The sequence below is a fragment of the Schistocerca gregaria genome, chromosome 8 (genome assembly GCF_023897955.1).
Source record: "Schistocerca gregaria isolate iqSchGreg1 chromosome 8, iqSchGreg1.2, whole genome shotgun sequence".
Classification (NCBI taxonomy): Eukaryota; Metazoa; Arthropoda; class Insecta; order Orthoptera; family Acrididae; genus Schistocerca; species Schistocerca gregaria.
Genome location: NC_064927.1, coordinates 93,611,091 through 93,638,092, shown reverse-complemented (window position 1 = coordinate 93,638,092; position 27,002 = coordinate 93,611,091). Strand labels below are relative to the sequence as shown.

At 42.1% G+C, this 27,002-nt stretch overlaps 1 protein-coding gene across 1 annotated transcript in view; it reads left to right on the top strand.

Annotated features, from left to right (window-relative positions):
• LOC126284121 (glycogen [starch] synthase) overlaps positions 1-27,002 on the top strand; it is a 112,220-nt gene that overhangs the window by 58,499 nt on the left and 26,719 nt on the right. Inside the window, exons 7-9 of the mRNA XM_049982811.1 lie at positions 12,056-12,176; positions 12,272-12,438; positions 23,358-23,550. Coding sequence (XP_049838768.1) covers positions 12,056-12,176; positions 12,272-12,438; positions 23,358-23,550 — 481 coding nt within the window. The remainder of the gene's footprint in view (positions 1-12,055; positions 12,177-12,271; positions 12,439-23,357; positions 23,551-27,002) is intronic.

Sequence of the window (27,002 nt, the reverse complement as noted above, 5' to 3'; positions counted from 1 at the left end):
TGTTACTCCAGCCTGAATTTGTCATTGTTTGATTTTGCTTAGTGGCTTTTCTTCCATCCCACAACTCAGTGCTGTCTTCCTTTATACGCTCTCTAATGCATTGCTTTACTCAGTGTCTGTGATTTTCCTTCTCTTCTTTCCTGTGTCTTATTTGTCACCTTCCAAACCACACACACTGTGTATCAACCTTCTTGTTTGTGCACAACACAGTTATGTGACTGCTCTGATTACTGATCCAGCATTGTGTGTTCCACATGATTAGTGCCAATATAATTAATCCTAGACCTTCAAATTGATCACTATTCTTGCCTCACCCTCTCATATTTTCATATGGTACTTTCTGTACCTTCCTGTGCTGCATGAATCTGTTGACCTTGACCAACCAACCCCATCCCCTTCATACATTTCTACCCGTCTCTCCCATTTTAGATTCATTGATGTCTTTGTGATCTGGACAGTGAGTGAGGACATCCTATCTACTTATCTCCAGATCCTCAACACCACCTCTCCATTTCACTTTGCCTGGTTCTTGTCAACCCAACAAGCCACTTTCCTCGGTGGTGACCTCCACTCCAAAGATGGCTACGTAAGTACCTCCATCCGTATCAAACCTACCAACCATCAGCAATACCTCCAATTTGACAGCTGCCAACCTTTCCATCCCAAGAAGTCCCTTCCATACAGCTTAGAGGCCTGTGGCCATCACATCTGTAGTGATGAGCAGTCCTTCCCCATATCTTCTGCCTTGTCTCTTCTAATGACTCAGTATGATCCAGGACTATAGCATCTGAATCACATTCTTTGCCTGGGTTTTGACTGTCTTGTCATGCCCTGAATGAGGAATATCCTTTCAAATCATCCCACGATGGCATTCTTAGGCCCATCACACCTATGCAATATCATTGTCCATTCCTACTCCAACCCGGCTCCCATCCACTAGCCTCATGGCTCATATCACTGTAATAGACATAGATGGAAGACCTGTCCAATACATCCTACCACCACCCTGTACTCCGTTCCGGTCAAGGGCATTATCTATCCCATGAAAGGCCAGACCACCTGTGAAATTAGTCATGCGATATAAAAATTAAGCTCCAACCAATGTGCTGCTTTCTACATGGAGATGACAACCAACAAGCTGTCTGTCTGCAGGAATGATCAATGACAATCTGTGGCAGGCACGCAACTGGTCCATTCAGTTGCTGAACATGATGTTCAGTGTGCTAAACTTCAATCAGTGCTTCATAACCTGCTCCATCTGGATCCTTTATATAAACGCCATGTACCAATACCAACTTTTCCGAATTGCACAGTGAAGGAGGCGGGGGGGGGGGGGGAGGGGGGGGGGCAGAACTCTGCGCAATATAGCCAAAGTTTCTGAAACACCCTGGCCTCAACCTTCATTAGTCCCTGTCCTTCACCCATGTATCCCCTTCCCTGTTCCCGCCCCACTACTACACAGCCATCTATTCCACCATCACACCCACAATCTTACACTTTCCCTCATCCGTGCCCTGCTATCCCTCCCCTTCCCTATCACAATCTTCTTCTTACCCCACACCACCCATGGATTGCTTCTGCCAAGAAGTGCAGTTGCTGTGCACGTCTGGCCTCAGTGGCACGAGACAGTGGTTGTTTTGTGTGTGTGTGTGTGTGTGTGTGTGTGTGTGTGTGTGTGTTTTATATACTTTAAATGTTAGCTGTGCAGAATAGTTTTGTTTATGACTTTTTAAAGTGGTAATGTTGCATGAATTTCTGCTGCCAATTAGCAGTCCAAAACAGACATAATAAAGAAATAATGTAGGGGAGGGGGGAGTGGGGCCGCAGTCAGAAGGAGCACACCATCGGAGACTCTATCAGACATTGGGGATTTTCTCACGATGAGCCAATCACCATCTCAGTCTATGTCTAATAAACATAAACAGAATGAGGCTAAAAATTCAAACAATCTCCCAACTGCACTTCGCTTCCTCTTGGTATCGTATACTGCAGGGTGTCAGGCCTTTGCTGCAGTTAATCCACTTATTATTCACAAAGGTGTTGCAATCCTTGTGAAATCCTGCTCTTGTTTATGTAATGGAACTTTACCCTTGGAGACCAATTGTGATTTTCAGGCCGAACAATTGCTTGCAACTTTTCTCGTCCATAGTTATGCTGTTCGTGTAGAGGCCATCGAATGCTGAGTTTGTTGTGCGGTGTTGTTTACACTGGGCTCCTCAATGGTCTTACTGGAGGAGAAATCCAAACTTCTCTCTCTGGTCAGGGTGTCTGCAGTCCGTCGGGTAATGAAAAAGGTTGATGCAGGCTCAGTGCCTACACGTATCTTCCTCTAGTTTGATAGAGCAGTGCTTCCACCAAAGATCAAAGCACGCTATAAAGTCATCTCAGTCTGACTATACATTCCAAACAGATTCTTTGCTACCATTGTCAGTGTTACAATTATATTCATGTGTCCCGCAAAACGTGGCTAAGTGTGTAACCTATGGTAGAGATGCCCACTAGGGTGATTGGTCACCACCTCCTCTCTGCTGTCTCAATTGCAGTGGTGACCATGCAGCTTCATCATTAGTATGTCCTATGTATCTTTATGAGCAGGCTATCCAGGAGATCTGGGTGGAGGAAAAAGTATGTTACCCTGTCACTCACAAGTTGTTGGTTAGTCAAAAGACCTGCATTTTACCACCTGGCACTTACATTAATGTTCTTGCTATGCCTCACTCCATGGAGGACATGGGCACATGGATTTGTAACCCCAAATTCAGCACTGCAATTGTAAAATCGCCCAGAGTCACAGTAGCATTCTTATCTTGTCCTCCAGCTGTGCAACAAGCCATAAAATCTTTGCCCCCAGCAGCAAAATCACCTGCTTCACACCTGCAGGCCAGAAAGGGCAGAAAGAACACTCCCTCACACTAACAGATATCAGTCATCATCTGCCAAATGCAAAGATTCTAAGAAATCAAATGAATGGTCTTCTCCTTCCTGACTCGAAGAGCTCTTCAGTGTTGTTGCCGCATGATACCGTCACCTGGCCGGCCTCCATTTCACTGGTGCATACCGCCTACCATTTTTTTGTTCTGGTCTCCACAGGTCGACCCAGAGAGAATGCTGACACCTGTAGATCTCAAGAAACAGGATCCTCCAGCCTCTACGCTCTGTAGCAGTGAGTCTTCAATGGTTGGCACTCAGCAGCTGCTGAGGTGACAATTTTTCATTGGTTCCGTCATAGTCAGCTTTCCCTGTCAACACTATCATCCGGTGGAACATTCGTGGCATTAGATCCAACAGGGAAGAATTAAGACTACTGGTGGAATCACAGTGTTGTTTTCTGGCTCCAAGAAACAAAATTGCATCCTCACGACTGCTTTGACCCCGCTGTGCATGGCATTCTATATCACAGGGGATTCGTGCTGCTCATTTGGGAGGACATCCACAGCCAAACCATCTCACTAAGCACCCAGCTGCAAGCTGTTGCAGTCCACATTTTCCTTCCTCGCTTCGGCTTTTGTCTTTGTAACATCTACATCCTTCCTTCATTTGGTGTCACCAGGGTAGATGTCCTCCAGCTTACTGGTCAACTCCCTCACCCCACTTTGCTGCTTGGTATCTTTAATGCACACAGTCGTCTTTGGGACTCTTCCAGCTATCTGTCTTAGAGGTTACCTCCTAGCTGACCTTCTCAGTCAATTCAACCTCATTTGTCCTAACACTGGAGCACCCAAGTTGTTTTCAGACTCCACTCACACCTATTCACGTTTGGACTTCTTGTTCTGCAATGTCCAACTTGGCCATCATCTTCAAGTGGTTGATTCTGCGACACATACTTGTGTGACCATTTCCCTTGTGCTATCCGTTTGCCGACTACCTGTTACATCCTGGAGTTCACTTCCATTCTTGCTCCGGCAGCTGAACTTCACGCTACCTGCAACTTTCCCAGTGGGTGTGAACCCTTCACCACCTTGGCGGGTGGTGGCCTGTGTTCACCTTGGCCTTCATTCGCTTTCCAAGGATGCTACTCCAGCCTTGCACTATCGCTTTCAGTTTCATGACCTTTGCACAAAACTTTGCAATAGTCCTTTGTGTACATGGCTGTTTGTCTGTTTGACAACAGTGTTGGGTGTACCTTCACCATTGACAAAAATTTTTCAGTATTGGCTTCCAGAACGCTGCTCATTATTTACAGCAGAGCTCTTCACCCTGTATCAGGCCTTGCAGTACATCTGGCAACACAGGCTTTCCAATTGCTTCATCTGCTCTGACTCTCACAGTGCTCTTTAAAGCCTCTGCGTGCTGTACACTGTCCCTGCCTTAGTGCAGTGCGTCCAGGCTCACTTGCTCCCTCTTGATGGAGCCACTGTTATGTTTCTGTGGGTCCCTGGTCATGTCAACCTGCCAGGAAATGAGGCTGCTGACACTGCTACCAAGCCTGCAGTCCTCATACCTCAGCACAATATCTCTTACATTCCCTCCGATGATCTGTGTTGTCTGTCAGCATGTGGTGTCACTTTGGCATCATCACTGGTCATCTCTTCATGAGAACAAGCTCCAGATTATTAAGCCTCTCCCAGCAGGTTGAAAAACCCCCTCTCGGCCCTCTCACCATGAGATCATTTTAGGTAGGGTGTATATCACGCACTGTCTTTTTAGCCATCGCCATTTAAGTACTGCTCCCCCACCACGTTGTGCTCATTGCACTCAACCTTTGACAGTCTGCCAGTTCCTGATAGAATGCCCTTTTTTTTAACCACCTACGTTCTCGTTTGTTTTTGCCGTCTGAGTTATAGGCCATTTTAATGAAAGACACGTGGACTGTTGACCATGTTTTACTTTTTATCTGTCATAGCAGTATGGCAAACACCATTTAATTTTTGGTTCAGGACCTCCATTTCTGTATGGAATATTTTCTAGACGTTTCTCCACATCCCTGTTTTTTAGCCGTCTTCTCTTCCATCAATTGGGATTAATGTGTAGTCATTTTTAACTCCTTTCCTTGGCTTCATGTTCTACACTTCTGACATGGGTGTGTATGATCCTAGTTGTATTTGTGCTATATATATAATATATATCCCTCGGATGATGCAGCACCTTCCTATTGCAGGCAAGCACTTTCTCCTTGATATATACAATCAAATTTGGGCAGATGACACATTTCTCAGACACTAACGTGAAGCTACTGTCATACCCCTACCTAAGTCTGTTAAGTACAAACACTTCCCTTCTATCTAGCACCCCTTTTCTCTCACCAGCTGTGTTTGCAGTGTGATGGAACGTATGATTCATGGCCGGTTGGTATGGTGGCGTGAATCTTGCAGTCTACTAACAACTGCAGAATGTGCATTTCGAGTGCCATTCTGCAGTTGACCATCTTGTCACTTTGTCAATCCATGTTAAGAATGGTTTTCTACAGAAATATGAGACTGTGGCCACGTTTTCTTATTTGGAGAAAGCCTACAACACCTGCTGGAGGACTGATATCCTCAAACTCTATACACAGGGGGCTTCTGACGCCGCCTGCACTTTTTCCTTCAGGAATTTTTAAAAAACTGTTTTTGGGGTATGTGTTGGTTCAGCCTTGTTGGACACCTTTATCCAGGAAAACGGGGTGCCTCAGGACTTTGTCCTGAGTGACGTCCTCTTTGCTATAAGCGTTAACCCCATTATGACCTGTCTCCCTTTTTGTCGATGACTTTGCTGTGTATTGCAGACTCCACAGACTTGTCTTCTTCAGCAGTGTCTTCCGTGATGTCTAGATCATTTTTACTTGTGGAGCATTGACAGTGGCTTTTGCTGTTCCACTGTCAAACTCCTTTACATTTTGGGCCTGTTGCTCTTCCATTTGCTGAAACTAGGAAATTCCTGGAGCTCATGCTTGATAGAAAACTGTCTTATCTGGCCACATGCTGTACACAGATTCTCAATGTCTTATATGTCCTAAGCAGTACTTCCTGGGTAGCCAATTGGATAGCCCTCCCCTATTTGAACCCATCATAGTCCATTCAAAACTACACAATGAATGTTTTGCTTACGTGTCTGCATGTCCATCCATCTTACGCCATGTTAATACCATCCACCACCATGGAATCTGTTTGGCCACTGGCAGCTTCTACACTAATGTGGTTGTGAGGGTCTCTGTACAGAAACAGATGAACAACTGCTGTCATACTGCTGTGATGTTCTTCTCAGTGGATACTCATGCCATTTGTCTGCCATGCCCGGTCATCCATCCTATGCCGCTTCCTTCGATGACTCCCTTGACTGGCAGTGTGGAGCGTGTCCCCTATTACCTCCCAGAGTTCGCTTTTGGCTATTGCTCTGGCAGCTTAACTCCACACTACCTGCCATGTAAAATAAATTAATTTACATCTGCTAGTCATGTGAGTGAGAAAAGATATGGGCTAAAATGTCTTTCTGGTTATTTGAGAAAATATTCTGCTATAAATTCTATTAAAAGCTAATGCATAATATTTTGTGATAGCCAGAACATTTCATTATTATTGCATGCTAACAAAACTTTATTTTTATATTTTTACAACTTGATATATATTATTATATACACTAGTTTGCAATAGGCATGTGATATTTTGTTCATAAAAAGTTAATTACCATAGAGCCTAAAAAATGATTGAAATATACCACAAGAACACTATATAACAAGAGTAAAGACTTCTATAGTCTATGAAGCCTTAATAATGGCTATACTTCACAAAAAGGTCTCAGAATGTCTGCAATTATTTTGTGCAGTTATGTTCGTAAGCAGACATTAGATATGTAACAAACTACTTAACACGTATTGTACCCAGAAAAATTCAACAGCAAGGCCAGTATTGTCAGCCAGAACACATTCATCTGGGACATCAGGCCATTCAAAGATGACACCTCAATTTTGTTTTCTTTTAAATTTCTTGTGTGTGTGTGTGTGTGTGTGTGTGTGTGTGTGTGTGTGTGTGTGTAAATCATTGATGTTGGTGATCTGACAAATATTATTTTTTGTGCAGAAATTGACTACAACCCAAGTACCAGTTTTCATAGAAAATTAGTATCCTCTATTTCATCCACATTTGGAATAACAACTTATATATTAGGTAGACCTCTATTAAATTCAAATTTGATATTTCCATACATACAGTGATATACATATGTGGTGCTGTCTCGTGTAGCTGGTGAATTTGAACTAATGCACATGTGCTATGGTACTTCACTGTGCTTCATGTACTGCAAGGATAACATTCTTTGCACTTTCTGAACCTTTTTCCATTTTTCCTCAAGACCAAAAAGTAAGGCAAGCAATTTATTCTGTAGGAACATACGAAATGCATGGTTTCCTCCCAACCCTTCATACAACTGCTGCAGATGTTTGTGCACTAGTAACATGTTCCTTCCTGTGCAATGCACTCAGCCATACGATCCTTACCATCCTCTTGACATCACCTCCAACTCCATCAACGGCACCCTTTCTGTGAGCTGTTGCAAAGAAGCTTGAGTCAGTGGGAAATCCAAAGCCTCCTTAATGGTGCAAAATATTATCAAAAATTTATCTATTTTTGAACTGAGGTCCTGCTCCACCCATCCAATAATGATAGAAAGTGACTTCATGGCCCTGTTGTTGTAAATCTGTTAAAATAGCATTATGAAAGGCAACAACAGTGTACTTGTCTCAGTTTATAGAGTCAGAAACAGCACTATGATAGAACGAGGGTCGTCCACGAAGTAAGTTCCATTTCTGTTTCTATCTCCGGCAGCACTACGATCGCAGTTCTGAGCTTGCGCAGCAGTTACTCTGACTCAAGGAGAAGGCATGTACGCCATTTTCAGATATCTGCTGCCAACGTGCCATTTGTAGTGCCTCTTTATAATGTCAGCCACAATGGAAAATGCCACCACATGTGAAATCAGATCTGTGATTCGTTTTCTAAATGCAAAGAAAGTTAAATCGAAAGTAATTCACCAGCAAATCTGCGAGGTTTATGGACAAAATGCTATGAGTGATTCGGTGGTTAGAAGATGGATCAGACTGTTAAATGAAGGACGTGATCAAGTGAACGATGAAGAATGAAGTGGACACCCTTCTGTGGTTACTGATGAACTGGTTCACAAACTTGAAGAGAAGATTAATGAAAAGAAGTCGTAGTGACTTTCATCTCATCTTACACCAAAAATCTGCCATTGATGGTTAACACTTCAACGATGACTACGAAGAAAGAACATGTTACAACATGATTGAATACACATGTGACAAGCTTCTATGAAGAAGGTCTTATGTTGTGCATGTTGCTGGACATTGGGTACACTGGAGCAGGTGGAAGGTCGTCTGCATTGCTCCACACTCACAGAGTGGCGGCTCCTCTAGGAAACCCCATTTGGTCAGATTGCTCTTACATTTCGTGACACCCGAGCGTAGTCTGTTGAGGGATCTCCATGTACTCCAACTCTCTGTGTAGCCGGGTGGTAGTCTTTCGCTTGGTGTAATCCATCCCACAGTACTGGTAAGCCTTGCACGCCATAGTTCGATTCGGCATTGCTGTGGTGCCCCAACTAGAGCCTCGGTAGATCTGAGGAAGCTCTTTCTGGATTTTAGTCGTGGGTTTGCTGGCTGATAGCCATATAGGGGGTGAGCTGCAGAAGTTTCTGATTTTTCCTTCTCGCTTTTTGCTGCTACCTCCCGACGGATGTCAGGGGGTGCAATTCCCGCGAGGCTGTACAGTTTATCCAGAGGAGTAGGCTTCAGGCACCTGGTGATGATACGACAAGTATCATTAAGAGCAACATATACTGTTTTGGCATGGCAAGAATTGAACGACACTGGGCTTGCGTATTTTCCGGCAGAGTAACACAACGCAAGGGAAGAGGTTCTCACAGTGTTGGCATGTGCTCCCCACGTTGTGCCTGTTAGCTTTCTGATGATATTGTTCCTGGCTGCCACTTTTTGCTTGGTATTTAGGCAGTGCCTCTTGTATGTTAATGCACTGTCAAGGGTGACCCCTAGGTATTTGGGATACGTACAGTGTTCTAGTGATGTTTTTTCCCAGGTGATTTTGAGGGGTCTAGCTGCCTGTCGGTTTTTAAGATGGAAAGCGCAAGTCTGTGTTTTTCCAGGATTTGGTCTCAGCTAGTTTTCCCTGTAGTAAGCTGACAGTTCTCTCAATGCATTGGACAGATTCTCTTCAACAGTTTCAAGGCAGCGTGCTTGGGCGGTGATAGCACAATCATCTGCATAGATGAAGCTCTATGTTCCTTCAGGTAGTGGTTGATCATTTATGTAGATGTTAAAAAAGCTGGAGCAAGCACACTTCCCTGGGGTAATCCGTTTTTCTGTGATCTCCATCTGCTTCTCTTGCCCTGGAATTCAACAAAAAATCTTCTATTTTCAAGGAGATTCCTTATGAAACAGGTTAGCTGGTAGTCTCTAATGGCATTGTTCAGCTTCATTAGAAGTCTTCTATGATTAACTGTGTCATAAGCTGCTCTTAGATCTATAAATACAGCTCCTGTGATCTCTTCCCTTTCAAAACCATCTTCGATGTGCTGTGTTAGTTTCAACACTTGAGATGTGTAGCTTTTTCCTGTCTAAATCCAGCCTGCTGTGGGATGTATATTGTCTCTAGCTTCTCCGTTAGTCGGTGTAGTAAGAGTCTTTCAAGGAGTTTATACAGATGATATAGGAGAGATACAGGGCGGTAGCTTTTAGGATCATTTTGGTCCTTGCCTGGCTTGCGGATAGCTACAACTTTGGCTTTCCTCCAGATTTTAGGAATCTTGCAGGATTTGACACAGTTGTTCATTAGGTCTCTCAGCCATGCTTTTGTTATTGGCCCAAAGTTCTTTATCTGCTCAACTCTTATATCAACGAGGCCTGCCGCTCTCCCATTTTTGCACTTACTCAGAGCGAGATCCACCTCAGTCTGGGTAAATGGTTGAAGCAGAGTACTGGTTTCTTGGTCAGGTCATCTCTCACACGTCTTCTTACCAGGCCTGGCTGAATAAGGTGGATTCCCATTTTGTACGAGTTGGTGTGCAATTTGATCAGCTCGGACATTCACATGCATATTCGCCAGTGAAAGGTCATTATTCAAGCATTTTAGAAGCCTCCAGGCCTCTTGACTATTTCTACTCATATCACAGTCTTCCATCAGTTTCTCCCACTGTCTTCTCTGCCTCGGAGATTGAGGAGAGGACAGATCTAGCTATTTGGGAGGTTTCCTCACTGAATGGGTTTTCATAGTATTGGGTATAATACTCCTCGAGCAGTGTAGCTGTTTCTGAAGTTACGCCCTGCAGGTAGTTTGTCTTGCAGCCTCTTGCGATACATGCTCGCAATCAGAATTTAACAAGCTCAACAAAGTGTTCATACTCTTCAGGCACAGGCTTAATTGTTTGAACTTTATTGTCCAGCATTTTAGAAAGTTTTGGCCAATCTGCCTTCTTAATATTATACCTTCGTCTAAAACCAATTTCTCGGGGTCTTACGATGGAAAGAAATCGGCACATTATTGGTCTATGTTGTGTGTTAGGTATGGGATGACACACTGATTTGTGGCACTGTTGCACTGCATTTTCACTCACAAATAAGAGGTCAGGGTTGTACCCTTGTTGCCACCTTCCACTGTCAAAGGAAGGAGGAAGTTTACTATCATGAATGAGGGAGAGGGAGTTAGTTTCCGCCCAAGAAATAACGGCTACTCCATTTTCATCTTCTCGGGTGTATCCCCAGGTATGGCTGTGGCTATTAAAATTCCCTATTACCACAGATATCTTTATCTGGAGGAACAAAGGAGAACTTTTTGGAAGGAGGCTTGTATACTGACGTTATCACACAGTTGCTGAGTTCCAAGGTGATGATCTCGATGTTATTGTCATGTGTACAATAGGCACTCAAGACTTAGATTTCAGGCTTGACGAAAATAGCACTTCCATATTTAGCATGAGGTGTTTCTGCAGCTAGCTGCAAACCAGGTATTTTCGGTCGTCTTTGCTGGGTATCTGTGAGTTTCTTGTATGCACAGTACATCACACTTCTGTTCACGGCACAGTTCTTGAAGCAGCTGTTGCTTAGGTCATGACATTTTGAAAGTAAGAACAGGCCAGTCACACGTGTAACATAGTGAAACTTACAGATTGGTACTCCTCATATTTCAGAAATAAACATAATTAAATGAGAACTGAATCTTCAGTTAGGCTTACTAGATGACAGAAATTACAGCATAAAAGGTTTCAGTCCGGAAGGCACTATTTATGGCGTTAACACAGAAAAATTACCTCTGATTGTTGGGCATGTGATTAGAGTCGCATGTTCAAATAGATTGTTGGCAGCCAGTTTGAATAATTTGAGTATACTACATATGATTGACAGATGCTGGATACAACTATCAGACACCAGCTTTCAAAAATATTTTCCTCTAGATCTGAAAAGAAACAAATTTGTCACAAACCTTACAGAAATCTTACAATTTTCATGTCTATCGTTGCACGAGTGGGAGTTGATTTGTGTGTGTGTGTGTGTGTGTGTGTGTGTGTGTGTGTGTGTGTGTGTGTGTGTGTTGCGTCTAATGCAGGTGGTGACCTTTTGATCAGTAGCAATCTATCCTTTTTGTAATATAGACATAAAAAAATAATTTTGTGGGTGAAGGGCGTGTGACTGAACATAAAGCACAATCACTGTTTTATAAAAATTTCTTAAGCAAAGGAGTTGAAAATGATCAGACTGAACCATGTCATGAAAATGATAAAATGAAATTATACATACTGCGTTGTGGCAATGAATGATAAGACTTGATACTCAATGGCATGAAATCCCATACTCCTGTAACTGGTAAAAGTCATGGTTGCTTTGTATAAAAAATTTCAGAATTAATCCTATTTTTGTTAATATGTATTACTCTCTTTACTGGACATGAGTGCAGATTATATTGAAAACTTAAAAAAAATCTTTCACATTTTGTTTGATCTATTGATATTCTAGAGCGTTGTTGTCTAGTAATTAATGTTTTTCCTACATAGCGTTTTTTCTCTGTTGTTTCCAGTATTGGTCTCAACTGTAAAATATTTCGTTCTGTTTCAGACACTATGACTTTGATTTGGATAAAACATTGTATTTTTTCATAGCTGGAAGATATGAATTTGGAAACAAAGGTGCTGATGTATTCATTGAGGCATTAGCACGGTTAAATCATTTTTTAAAGGTAACATTAATCATTGTTTTATTTAACTAAAAGTGAGTTAAATTTATAGAAGTGTTATACATTTCTGTAGTTTCTCATAAAGTTTTTATTTTCAGACATCTTACCCAGAAATCACAGTAGTTGCATTCCTGATATTCCCTACCAAAACGAACAACTTCAACGTAGAGAGCTTACGTGGCCATGCCGTGACAAAGAGCTTGCGCGACACAATCAGTGACATTCAGCAAAAAATTGGAAAGAGGATGTATGAGGTTTGTCTGAGGTATGGATTATACACAGAGTTTTACTGAGATATTTCCTTGATGTTCATTGAAAACATCAGGCAGTTGTTTACTTTTTTGTTTGCAACAGTCTGATATGTTGAAGTAATTTGTTAGCATGTCTTCACTAAGTTAAAGTTGGACCAGTGTTAACATCTATGTGCCCAAAATAGAAACAATAGAAAATTTAAATTCCACATCACCAATTTATACAAGTTGGTATGGTGAGTTGTTTTTTGTAAATTTGTACTAAGAGCTCTTCATTAGAACTTCCTGTTGGAAGTGTCTTGTACAGACACCTGTTTTGGCTCTGGTGGTGCCACAACAAAGCAAGTGAATGAATTCAATGAAAAGTTTAACTCTGAAATTGATCAACAAGATTTATCAATTTTCAGTACCACAATGCTGTTGTTTTGTAACAAAATGTTTACTATCAACTACTTTTTTGTCCCTTACACTACGATTCATTAATTTTGTTTTTTGTTGCTATATTTTGACTAACTACATAATTGTAATGGCTTCCATCACTATTTTTCATTTTGATTTTCAGTATATGTAATAATTACAAAATCCCTCAGGTAACATTTTACTCTACAAAACAATTATACCATTCCTTTCATTGCCAGATAACAAAACTAATATTTCAAATGCTTTTTTAGGCTTTCACTTAAGAAATAGTAATGTAATTTGTATTTACAGTAAATAAATTATAACTAAACAAAAGTCAATTTGCAGTACAGGTCTCAATCATTGTGTATAGATTACATTTTTACCTCATGCGATCCCTACAACGAGTGTCAGAACACTTGACACTTCTAGTTCTATACCTGATGCACTGTGGCATGGCATTCTTTAGTAAGCCACCTGACTCAGTGTGGTTCATTACAAATACCAGGGAAAAAACCAAAAAAACCCTAATTTCCTTTGGCCACATATTTGGCATGACTGGAAGCATACTAATAAAAATGTCTGACAGAGATTTAGGAGGTGAAAGGGCAGGTGTCGCAAACATGATTTAATGCTGAGAGAAGTAACAAAGTAAGTTGCACTAGTTAGAAATATTTTTAAACGTGTGGTCATGAACAGGAGATGATTATAAGATATCAAGATTACTCTACTGATAACCATGGACGGAAGAAATACTTGATTCATGCCTCAAGAGAATGAAGGACTTTGGGACAAGGATAAGTAAACTTGGTTCAAAACTGAAGTAAATATGTCTCCAAAGGAAGCACTAGGATAATAAAAGATGCTTTTCAGCTCAAAGATTCCAAGACTTACCAAGCGGGAAAGTGCCGGTAGACAGGCACAATAAAATAACACACAAACACACACACACAAAATTTATAGCTTTCGCAACAGACGGTTGCTTCTTCAGAAAAGAGGGAAGGAGATGTAAAGACGAAAGGATACGGGTTTTAAGGGAGAGGGTAAGGAGTCATTCCAATCCCGGGAGTGGAAAGACCTACCCTAAAAGGAAAAAAGGACAGGTGTACACTCGCGCGCACACACGCACATATCCATCCGCACATACACAGTCACAAGCAGACATTTGTAAAGGCAAAGAGTTTGGGCGGAGATGTCAGTCGAGGCGGAAGTACAGAGGCAAAGAAGTTGTTGAAAGACAGGTAAGGTATGAGCGGCGGCAACTTGAAATTAACGGAGGTTGAGGCCTGGCAGATATCGAGAAGAGAGGATATACTGAAGGGCAAGTTCCCATCTCCGGAGTTCGGATGGGTTGGTGTTGGTGGGAAGTATCCAGATAACCCGGACGGTGTAACACTGTGTCAAGATGTGCTGGCCGTGCACCAAGGCATGTTTAGCCACAGGGCGATCCTCATTACCAACAAACACTGTCTGCCTGTGTCCATTCATGCGAATGGACAGTTTGTTGCTGGTCATTCCCACATAGACAGCGTCACAGTGTAGGCAGCTCAGTTGGTAAATCACGTGGGTGCTTTCACACGTGGCTCTGCCTTTGATCGTGTAACCTTCCGGGTTACAGGACTGGATTAGGTGGTGATGGGAGGATGCATAGGACAGGTTTTACACCGGGAGCGGTTGCAAGGGTAGGAGCCAGAGGGTAGGGAAGGTGGTTTGGGGATTTCATAGGAATGAACCAAGAGGTCACGAAGGTTAGGTGGACGGCGGAAAGACACTCTTGGTGGAGTGGGGAGGATTTCATGAAGGATGGATCTCATTTCGGAGCAGGATTTTAGGAAGTTGTATCCCTGCTGGAGAGCCACATTCAGAGTCTGATCCAGTCCCGGGAAGTATCCTGTCACAAGTAGGGCACTTTTGGGGTTCTTCTGTGAGAGGTTCTGGGCTTGAGGGGATGAGGAAGTGGCTCTGGTTATTTGCTTCTGTACCAGGTCAGGAGGTTAGTTGCGGGATGCGAAAGCTAATTTCAAGTTGCCGCCGCTCATACCTCACCAGTCTTTCAACAACTTCTTTGCCTCTGTAATTCCGCCTTGACTGACATCTCTGCACAAACTCTTTGTCTTTACAAATGTCTGCTTGTGTGTGTGTGTGTGTGTGTGTGTGTGTGTGTGTGTGTGTGTGTGTGTGTGTGTGTGCGCGCGAGTGTACACCTGTCCTTTTTTCCCCCTAGGGTAGGTCTTTCCGCTCCCAGGATTGGAATGACTCCTTACCCTCTCCCTTAAAACCCACATCCTTTCGTCTTTCCCTCTCCTTCCCTCTTTCCTGAAGAAGCAACCGTCGGTTGCGAAAGCTAGAAATTTTGTGTGTGTGTGTGTGTGTGTGTGTGTGTGTGTGTGTGTGTGTGTGTGTGTGTGTGTGTGTGTGTTTTATTTTATTGTGCCTGTCTACCGGCGCTTTCCCACTTGGTAAGTCTTGGAATCTTTGTTTTTAATATATTTTTCCCAGAGAGAGAGAGAGAGAGGGGGGGGGGGGGGTTGAATGAAATACATTAATAAACCTTGAAAACTGTCAAACCTCAATTGTTAATAGGCATTTCTTCGTATTCTATATGTCCTTTTATCTTAAAATGCAGCAATACATGTCACATTTGTAGCATCATTCTGGAAGCTGCTACTCAGTAACGGAATTAAAGTTTGGGGGACCTTCAAATCACTAGCAGGGAATGGGTCGGTGCAGCCAGTCCACTTGCTATTGGCAGTAATTGACAGTAATTGACCTTGCTTAACCAGGCCCTGTAAAAATATCACTGCAAAGAGCTAGCAGAGCTTATGTAATTGACAATGCTGCTCTGTCGCCATTCTGTATTCATCAGTATACTCATTTCCATGTGTCAAAAGCAAGCCACAAATTTGCACCCCTGTCTTACACTTGCCGCTGAAAATTAGTATTTCTTAATTTTAGCTATAGTGGCTACAGTTGGCACCATACTGATCTAAATTTTTAAAATATCAAGTAAAATTTGCATATATTCCGCAGTCAGACTTTTCATAAGAAAAATATGCCACCATTGAGTGTTTCTATCTTGATTGATCAGTCAGTCCATAAAACTGGTTGTTTGAAATACGTAGTAATGAGACACTACATAAATAACTAAAATATCAGCAAGAAAAAGTGTTCAACATCATCAAGTGTCACAAACTAAAATACCTTGGCCACTTCATGAGGAATCAAAAAAGATATGTTTCACATTGCAACTGATAAAGACAGAATAGCCATGTAGTAGTAGTAGTAGTAGTAGTAGTAGTTGTTGTTGTTGTTGTTGTTGTTGTTGTTGTTGTTGTTCCAACACCTCATTACGTTGAACTGAACTAAATAACACTGTATGGAAGCTGACTAAGGCCGGCTCCTCACAGAGCACTTTGCAGTGCTGCCCAGTGGGTTGCAAGCAGTGCTTGCATTTTGCTGCCTACCACGAGTGGTGCTCCAAATGATGTTAGTGGCACTGCAAGCTCTGCTCAACTTCTGTAGAGTACTGAGCAATAAGTGGAGTATATTTCATTAAATGTTCAACAAGATTTGCCAGAAATTACAGTTGAGACTTGCTGCCTTCTGCAAAATTTCATCAGGGAAAGAGATGAGTATAAATTTGAGGTCCACTATGTTTTGCTAGACTAGCGCGTAAGACACCAGTAGACAGTTCTCTACCTGGAGGTGCTGCTAAATGCGTCTGAACAGAATTAAGTTTGCTTCATGAATGAAGGGGCATGGAAATGTCTTAAAGGTACATCAAATTTGAATTCAGGATTAATGTGCAGCTGGAATATTTGCTTGAAGAACTTTGTATGCACTGAATTTGTGAAGTATTTTAGCTACTGCAGTATTTCCTGTATTATTGATATTTACTGAAAATAATCATTACTTTACTTACTGATTAACTTTTTCTCTTTTGTGGACATGCAAGTGAAATTTGTTTTGAATTTCTCTACGATGGACTACCACGCATTCTTCATTGTGGTCTCATTGCTGTAATTGTCATGTTTCAGAGCCCACCTAACAAACCATTTTCCAAAGTCAGTGGCAAAATCTCTGTACTGATGTGGTCTTTTTTCCAATGCCTTTGCCTAAGACAGTGCAAATGAATCAGTTCCTCTCTGCAGCAGCTGCTGTGCTGGAGATATACGCTGTAGCAGCACTGTCCTCATATTTTTGAAATAGTGCTGTGGCACAGTCAGAAAACTACCATTATGTTCCTTCCACAGTCTTGATCAGAGCCACTTTCGGTGTGGTCACCCTTCACAACGAATCAGACCACTGAGATGGCCAGTAGTGTCACCATTCAGTGACTGTGGCTGCAGTTGAAACCACTCGTATACCTACAGCACTCACCTTTGGCAGCACTGCTGAGTGCTGAGGTGACAAAGGTCTGTAACAAGGTAAAAAAAGGCAGTGAATTGGAGCAGCTCAGGTGATTAACATGAAAAGGTTTCCAATCTGATTGTGGTCTCACAATGGAAATTAACAGACTTGGAATGCATATTGGTAGTTGCAGTTAGACGCATGGGACATTACATTTTGGAAAGTTTTAGACAATTCAATATTAATAGATCCACAGTCTCGAGTGTGCTGAGAACACCAAATTTCAGGCATTACCTCTCATCACGGACAACACAGTGGCCTAAGGCACTTATAGAATTGTCAGTGCTAATAGACAAGCAACACTGTGTGAAACAACCACAGAAATCAATGTGCAATGTATGGCAAATGTATCTGTTAGAACCGTGTGGCAGGATTTGGTGTTAATGGGCTATGGCACCAGGCAACTAACGCGAGTGCTTTTGCTGACAGTAACACCTCTCCTGGGCTTGTGACTATATTGGTTGGACTGTAGACCACTAGAAAACTGCGGGCTTGGCATATGAGTTCCAATTTCAGTTGGTAAGAGCTGATGGTAGAGTTAGTGTGTGGCACAGACCCCATAATGCCGAGGATCCGAGTTATGAACGGGTCACTGCGAAAGCTTGTGGTGGGTTCATAATGGTGTGGGCTGTGTTTACACGGAATAGACTGGGTCCTCTGCTCCAACTAAACCTATCATTGACTGGAAATGCTGATGTTTGGCCACTTGGAGATCATTTGCAACCATTCTTGGACTTCACGCCTCCAAACATGTCACCAGACCACAATTGTTCACGATCGGTTTGAAAAACATTCTGGTCAGTTCGAGCGATTGACTCTGCTACACATATTGCCCAACACGAATCCCATAGAACATTTGTGGGATGTAATCGAGAGGTCAGTTCGTGCACAAAATCCTGGAACAAAAACACTTTCACAACTATGGTTGGCTTTAGAGGTAGCACAGCTTAATATTTCTGCAGGGGACTTCCAAAAACTTGCCTCTTCAGATCGCTGTGCATCGCTGTGCATTGCTGGGCAAAAGGAGGTCCAAAATGATATTAGGAGCTATCATGCTTGAGCCTCTGCATCGGAGAATTACCCCCCAGCCTTTCGCACACTCAAACGGCGGCTGGAAGGGAACGTCCTCTAATTCACTACACACTGCAGTGAATCCTATAACGCCCCATTTAGAGTGTGGAAGCTCCTCAGTGCCCTTGCACATTGCCCTGACACAGCTCCTGGGCCTGATTGCATCCACAGCCAGTTGATTTGACATCTCTCATCTGACTACAAGTGACATCTTCTTATTATATTCAACCAGCTCTGGCGTGATGGCGTCTTTCCATTGCAATGGTGGGAGAGTACCATCATTCTGGTGCTCAAACCCATTAAAAACACGCTTGATGTGGGTAGCTATCAGCCTCACCAACATTCTGTGCAAGCACATGGAACGTATGGTATGTCGGCGGTTGGGTTGGGTCCTGGAATTATGTGGCTTGCTGGCTGCGTGTCGCGGCAGCTTCCGCCAGGGTCCCTCTACCACTGATAATCTTCTGTCCATCAAGTCTGAACAGCCTTTTCCAGATGGCAACACCTGATGGCATCTTTTTTGACTTACGTAAAGCATACGACACGACTTGGCGACATAATATTCTTGTCACATTGTATGAGTGGCGTCTCTGGGGACCAGATTATTATCCAAAACTTCCTGTCATTTTGTACTTTTGTGTCCAAGTTGGTGACTCCCATAGTTCCATCCATATCCAGGAGAATGGAGTCCCGCAGGGCACTGTATTGAGTGTCTCTCTATTTTTAGTAGCCATTGACGGTCTATCAGCAGCTGTCGGGCTCTCCGTCTCACCTTCTCTGTATGCAGATGACTTGTGCATTTTGTAGTGCTGTTCCAGTACTGGTGTTGCTGAGCGGTGCCTCCAGGGAGCCATTCACAAGGTGCAGTCATGGGCTCTAGCCCACGGCTTCTAGTTTTCAACTGCAAAGTCGTGTGCCATGCACTTCTGTCAGCACTGTACCGTTCATCTGGAACCCACACTTTACCTCGATCCATTCACTGTAATGGAGACATATCAATTCCCAGGACTGGTTTTTGGTGCTCGATTGACTTAGCTCTCTCATCTTCGTCAGCTTAAGCAGAAGTGCTGGCAGCACCTCAGTGTCCTCCATTGCCTGAGCAACACCAATTGGTGTGCAGATCGCTCTACTCTGCTGCTGCTGCTGCTGCTGCTGCTGCTGCTGCTGCTGCTGCTCTACAGAGCCCTTGTCCAATCCTGAATTGACTATGGGAGTGTGGTTTATGGTTTGGCAGCACCTACAGCATTGCATTTACTTGATCCTGTGCACCACTGTGGGGTTCGATTAGTGACAGGAGCTTTTAGGACAAGTCCAGTGACCAGTGTACTGGTGGAGGCTGGTGTCCCTCCGCTGCAGATCAGACATGAACACCTGCTCACCAGTTACACAGCACACATTCATAGTGCCCCTCAGCATCCAAATTATGGTGTTCTTTTCCCACCTGCAGTCTATCTCCTGCATCGGTGGCCCAGATCTGGGTCAACAATTGCGGTATGCGTGCGGTCCCTTCTCTCCGAACTGGAGTCCTTCCCTTTACCACCTCTCCTTGTGGACCTTTCATGTACACCTCCATGGTGTATGCCTCGGCCGCAGCTTTGTCTGGACCTATTGCATGGCCCTAAGGTCTCAGTTAACCCCGTCGCTCTCCGCTGTCATTTCCTCTCGATTCTTGATGTGTTCCGGGGCTCTGAAGTGATTTACACCTACTGCTCAATGGCTGATGGTCATGTAGGCCGTCGCATATGTTCGTGGAGGTCATATTGAGCAGCACTCCTTGCCAGTTGGGTGCAATGTTTTCACTGAAGAGCTGGCGGCCGTATCTCACGCTCTTGAGTACATCCGCTTGTGCCGTGGCGAATCATTTCTCCTGTGTACTGACTCATTGAGCAGCCTACAAGCCATCGACCAGTGCTACTGTTGCCACCATCTGGTAGTGTCCATTCAGGAGTCCATCTATGTCCTGGAACAGTCCCACCGTTCCGTGGTGTTTGCCCAGGACACGTCGGAATCCCCGGCAACAAATTTGCTGACAGGCTGGCCACAGAGGTGACGCAGAAACCGCTTCTGGAGATAGGCATCTCCAAAGCTGACCTGCATTCTGTTTTACACTGCAGGGTTTTCTGGCTTTGGGAGATGGAATGGCATTACAGCACGCACAACAAACTACGTGTCATTAAGGAGACTATGAATGTGTCTTCCATGCAGGCCCCTCGCAGGAAATCAGCTGTTCTGGGCCGGCTCCGCATTGGCGATCTGTGGCTAACACACGGTTACCTACTCTGTCATGAGTTCCCACCTCAGTGTCGCTGTGGCTCCCAAATGACAGTCGTCCACCTCTTGCTGGACTGCCCACTTTTAGCTGCTCTGCAGCAGACTTTTAACTTTCCCAGCACCCTGCCTTCAATGTTGGGCGACAGTGCATCCACAGCAGCTTTAGTTTTACGTTTTATCTGTGAGAGAGAGTTTTATACGTCTATGCAGGTTCTAGCACGCCTTCTTACCCCCTCAATGTGTGGTCCATAGGTAAAGCGTTGATCAAGGTGACACCCCAGGAACAGGCAGCATTTTGTTTTTCTTCGGTTTTTATTACACACACACACACACACACACACACACACACACACACACACACAGTGAAACCCCCTTTAACACTTTTCAAGGGACTTCAAGAAATTGGTGTAAAATGTGGGGAAAATGTGAGATTTAGGAAATAACATGTTAAGCTGTAAAAGATATGTACAAGATACCCCATTACATTTTTGCACTTTGTGTGATATATGTACATAACAGGCATCAAAAGACTTGTCAAGGACTTACTATTATATAATGAAAACTGCTGCTGTAACTGAAACAGATAACTGTCTGGGAAGTAGGAACATTGACTTAATTTCATGTATCATAATCAGTGTTTCTGACAGCCTGCAGCTGTCGTTCATTATTTAAATAATGAAATACTGCACAAGGTATGTATTTTTTCATTCTTAGCACAATGTGTTTTGAGAATTTTTTCGTATTGTCAAGTGCAAATATGTTCATAAGTATTTTGTGTGGTGTTTGAATATGTGTCATTCTGCTTCTCTTGCACCATAGTCGTCTTTTTGAGGTTATCAAGTACCTCATTTATGTGGAAAACCACACGCACGCACTATCACTCACATTGTTTGTTTATGTAACATCACAACAAATACATGCACTTAACAATGAGAATAAATTCTCCTAATATGATTTGCTTAGTATGGAAAAACATGTAACTGGCACTGTTTAAACCAAATACATTTGAGCAATACAAAGTGAATGATTGTGTCAACTAGTGCTACAATTGGTCAACCACCGAAACACGCTACATATGGTTTGATGATGATATCACGATCACAACAATCACAAAACTGCATTTGCACAGTAGACAGTTTCGAAATGGTTGTGATTGGTCATAATATCTTTATTCAAACAAACCTAGGTACTCTCATCAGCCATCATGCTGAGTAGAGAGCTTGGCAGCAGCAGGAGATATGGCATGAATTGTCCCAACTTTTACACATTTACGGGTTCAAATCCGTGGAGTAGAGTGCCCTGGTGTCAAGAAACTTAACCATGTTATATTTGTAAACACTACTGCATGGCCGATAATATGCCAGTGTAATTTTTTTCTCCACAAACATTTTTTCGTAATGTGTAAATCATGAGAAAGTTATATAAATATTTAACGCAAAGTCGGGTGCAAATTAACGTTGTCAACATGGTAAATTTGACGGGTATGATAAAAAATGTTGTAAGCAGCGGGAAAATGTTAACTCCACGAGCATAATGCGGGGTTATACTGTATATATTCTGGGTGATAATTCAGTTTCCCTTCCAGAAATATGTATGTGGACCTTAAGCATCACCATTAATTTTGTGTTTGTCCACTACATTTTAAGTATCTAGGATCTCTCCTCATGTTTTATTGAGTTGACCTGTACTGGCAAGAGATCCTCATAGGCCACAGCCACAAGATGACTACTTCTTGCTGCAAGTTTTTGGCAGTGGCTGCATTGTAATGTCCCAAAATACTGGGCTACATGTGGAACCACGAAGGCACCCTCTCTGACACACACATTTCAGGGGATGTGACTTTTGTAGATCTATCCTTGAAGTAGCTCTCCAAGCAACTCATAGCCAGCGATACTAAATTTATTAAAATTCCCGTGACTGCTATGCCGTGGCCAAATGGCTTTCCTTAGTAAACAAAATATTTCATACTTGTATGCAGAGAACATCTTCGGTGGCGCAAGATGGAGTTTTGGGATGACTTCAATTACAGCAAAGCTATCACTAATTTGTTACTTCCTCAGAAATCGGCAAACCACTAATTAAAATGACAGTGCAGATTTGACTTAATTTGTGTGTGTGTGTGTGTGTGTGTGTGTGTGTGTGTGTGTGTGTGTGTGTTAGGGGGAGGGGGGGGGGGTCATGGATAACATTATTCTAAAAATTCTTAGAGCCCAAACTCGAGTAAGAATCTAGATGTTAAAATTTTGCATAATGATTGCCTTAGAATTAAAATAAAAAGTCCTTTTACAGAGAAATACCAAGTCATTCTTTGCACATACCACACACAATTGTAGTAGAGAGAGGGTGTGGAAAATTATTCTACTGCATGGTGTACCATGCAACACTTGGTGTACAATGGCTTGTGGACTAAAATTGAAGATGTAATGGCTGCTTAAGAGCTTCTAACTTTTTGACGGTTTGTATCTGGATCTGAAATGATGAAACATTGTTCCCTTATTATGATGGAAGTTGCTCTCCTGATTCAGACCACAAAAAACCATATTCCATGTGTCACTTGCAATTTGCTAGAAACATGTCTTGTGATGGCAGTGTCCACGGTTCAGTCAAATGTAACAAAAGATAAGGATATTATATTACAATAGAACAACAAAGCATCATATAGAAAAGCTAAAACCAGTAACAGACAACTTTTTGGACTAATATTTGTGAGGTATCTCTAAGATATTATTGTTTTATCCTATCTATGAGCTATGTTCTAAAACTGAATTGTCCTGCTTACCAGTGGGCGGCTGCCCAATCCAGCAGACCTGCTACTGAAAGAAGACATGGTGAAGATTAAGAGATGTATATATTCTCTGCAGAGAAATGGCTTGCCACCTGTAACAACGCACAACGTAGCTGATGACTGGAACGATCCTGTTCTGAATGCTGTCAGAAGGTGCCAGTTGTTCAACACGAGTAACGACCGTGTCAAGGTAAATGTTTGCTGCCAAGTAATTAAAAATACTCCTCTCAGACGCTCTGGATTATTAGAGTTTGCAGTGTTGCTTCTTAACTTATTCAGTTGTTCACCTTTCCACTGCCTGCTGCTTTCCAGAGCCATATAATACACAATGTGAGGCTATTGCTGAGGCCCAACTGTTCCCCATGTGCACACATGTGCACTAGGGTGTCCCAAGATATAATGGGGATTTTTTTCATGAAATTGAAAATTCATCCCCTCTATTTTTTCTATTTGACCTTAATAACTCACATACTACATATTATTACAATGAAATTATTATAACACGTACCAACTTGATGCTAAACATGAGAGTTGAAAACTTTTCCTACTTGAGAATGTAGGGATTCTGGAACTTAATGACTGTTTGGTAAATAAAACACCAAATTGCCCAAATCATGTTTATTCACTATTTAACATATAAAAACATTAGTCTCTAAATTTTTATTTCAAAGTTTGTTTTCTGCAGTCAGGATAAATCTTTCGGTGTTCTTGTACGCAATGTAACAAAATTTGCTTTTGTTCCTCCTGAATCAAGAGTAAACAAAGTCTTGCATCAACTTTACCAATCTTTCAGGTGTGTCATTCACTGCTCTCATTGCTGAAACCTCCTTCCTGGTTTCTTGAAAGGAAGCATTGTTTGATCACATGGCAGGACATTTCTGGAGAAAACTGTTATCAGTTTTAAGACAATGGAACAATGACTTGCTTCTGACTGAAATAAAGTCGTAGATGTTTTTCTCTGTAAGTGAGAGAGAGTTAACCAGTTAACAGAATTGTGATGTAAACAGAGAACTAAAGAAACAATGTCTCTCTTCACTTATTTAACTCACCATACAATGGACTAGAAAGTTCTTCCTTCGAAGGGATGTAACGTTTAGCATGAGCTGACAAGTTATCTTTGGTTAAATTTTCAACCATTCTTACTTTTGTTTCTAGATCCACATCATCAAAAAACAGTGACAAATCAGAAACTTCATCAGTCAAAAACCATATATGCTGGCTTATCTTCTGTAGAGCCACTTTTGAGACATCTTTATCTAATTTTTTGTGTGCCTTCATTGACTTCAAAAAACAAAAATCTTGGTAGGGTACCTTTACTGCCAAAATACACTGAAGCCATGGCTTGAAATAGGATGTCATGATGAACAGGCAAATGTCACAATGCTACCTTCTTCTTGCTCAGAATTTTTAACTGACCACAAAGTAATGATATTTTTAGGGAATTTATAGCTGTCGCCATCCATCAAGCTTGGTATATGGCACCTGGAAGCCATATCTCGAATTTTCTGTCTGTATCTCCACCTAAAAATATAACAGAAAGCTCTATCAACTCTGTTATCATCTCTGATTATTTCTTTCGTCAGATCATTGTGGTAAAACTCAAGCAGATTGTCCTCTTTAACAATGGTTAAGGCAGATTACAACAGGTACTATATACAGCAGCAATAGTGTCGTTAATATATGATACTAATCAGTGGTTAAAATGTGTATCAATATGAGACCTGGTCATAACTATAGATGAACATTATAAAAGTACAAAGTGTTATATACTTCAACCAAAAAAATGTGCTATGTACTCTTACATAAGTCTGATATTGGGATATTTCATTGTCAGAGTTCTTATCAATCCAGTAGCATCTCAATATCTTGATTACTTGTTTATTATTGCTTTTACACACAGTGCAAGGAATTCTGTTAAATTTTATTTATTTATTTATTTATTGTGTGATACTGATTTCAACTATTGCCTGTCTAAATGCTAGTGTGTTGTTTAGGTAGCATTTAAAGTTTGATCTTGCAGTTTTGTCTGGTAGACAGCTATAAGATCTACCAACTAACACTTGGATGAGCATCATGGGCAATTTTGCAATGATATAGTTCTAGTGATTTTATTGCACCAACTGACAGAAACTGAGGAGGAAGCATTTTAATCAGAAATATAGCTAGTGACACTTCATAAAAATCACTGTCAAATCCATGAGTGGAATGTAACGAATTAGTGTGAAAATAGGCACCCACTCTGTGGCCTGTAACTGCACTTAACAAGGTTATTAAATAAATATGCCGGTTAGATAGTATTTGTAATAAATGTGGAACAGCATGGAATATACTGTATTTATCCACCTGTATGATGACATTTTTACCAAATTTATCGCTGGCCGTGGTGGTCTCTAGCGGTTCTAGGTTCGCAGTCCGGAACCGCGCGACTGCTACGGTCGCAGGTTCGAATCCTGCCTCGGGCATGGATGTGTGTGTTGTCCTTAGGTTAGTTAGGTTTAAGTAGTTCTAAGTTCTAGGGGACTGATGACCACAGCTGTTAAGTCCCATAGTGCTCAGAGCCACCAAATTTATCATTCGAAAAATACAAGCTTGTGTTACATTCAGAGGTAAAGTTTCGGTTGCTGAGGCCAATGTGTTTTTACGTTGTGTAATACATTAATAAAGGGACTTTCTAACATTTTCAGATGATGCCTTGGTTGTTGTGGTCATAAACAGATTTGACCATTTTATAAGTATAGAAGAGGGGGTGGAGGGGAGGACCTTGGAGTGGGGGCCTTGGGGGGGGGGGGTGTCATATGGGGCGGGGGGGATAGAACAAGAGTGGGCAGCAAATTCCTTTGTGGTGCCAGCCATGGGGGTGCATTCCACACACCTTGCTTTTTATGACCTCTACCATGTTTAAATTGCAGTTTGCCAGAATCTAAATTTAGTTAGAAGTGAACTGACTTTACAAGTGGACAAATACTAATCAGTAGTACATGTTTCTATAGGAGACATTGTTTCTAATGTAGACTTATTCACATAGACTCTAGAGGGCACTCACATCTCTTTTGTGAGTACATACTTGGCAACCAAGGGCCCTCAGTCTTTCCAGAACTACTTCCCTTTACATGCTGCAAATCTATCATTGTACTATTCTCTTTTCCTCTCTACCTTTCCAGTGGACAACCTTCTTGATGCCAATTATGCTTGGATCTCGCTTGGGTTTTGGACATTTATTTACTTACCTTCCAGCCTTCAACAGGTTTTCATTATTATTTGTTATCTGCTTGTTGAATTTGACTTGCCATTTCTTTTCTAAATTTTACAGATGTGCAAATCATGCAGGGAAGGTTTCAACTTTGTGCTTTTCTTCATTTGCACCATTCTCGCTTGCGATAGTACTACCCTGAAAATTCAGAACTGTAACCATATAACGGGTGATCAAAAATTCAGTATAAATTTGAAAGCATAATAAACCACAGAATAATGTACACAGAGAGGTAAAAATTGACACACATGCTTGGAAAGACATGGGGTTTTATTATAACAAAAAAAATTAACAAAATGTTGTCATATGGCGCTGGACAGCAAAACGTCTGTGACTGCGAATGACAATCGTGTGTAAAAGGAGCTGTAATGAGAGAGAGAATCAGATGCGCC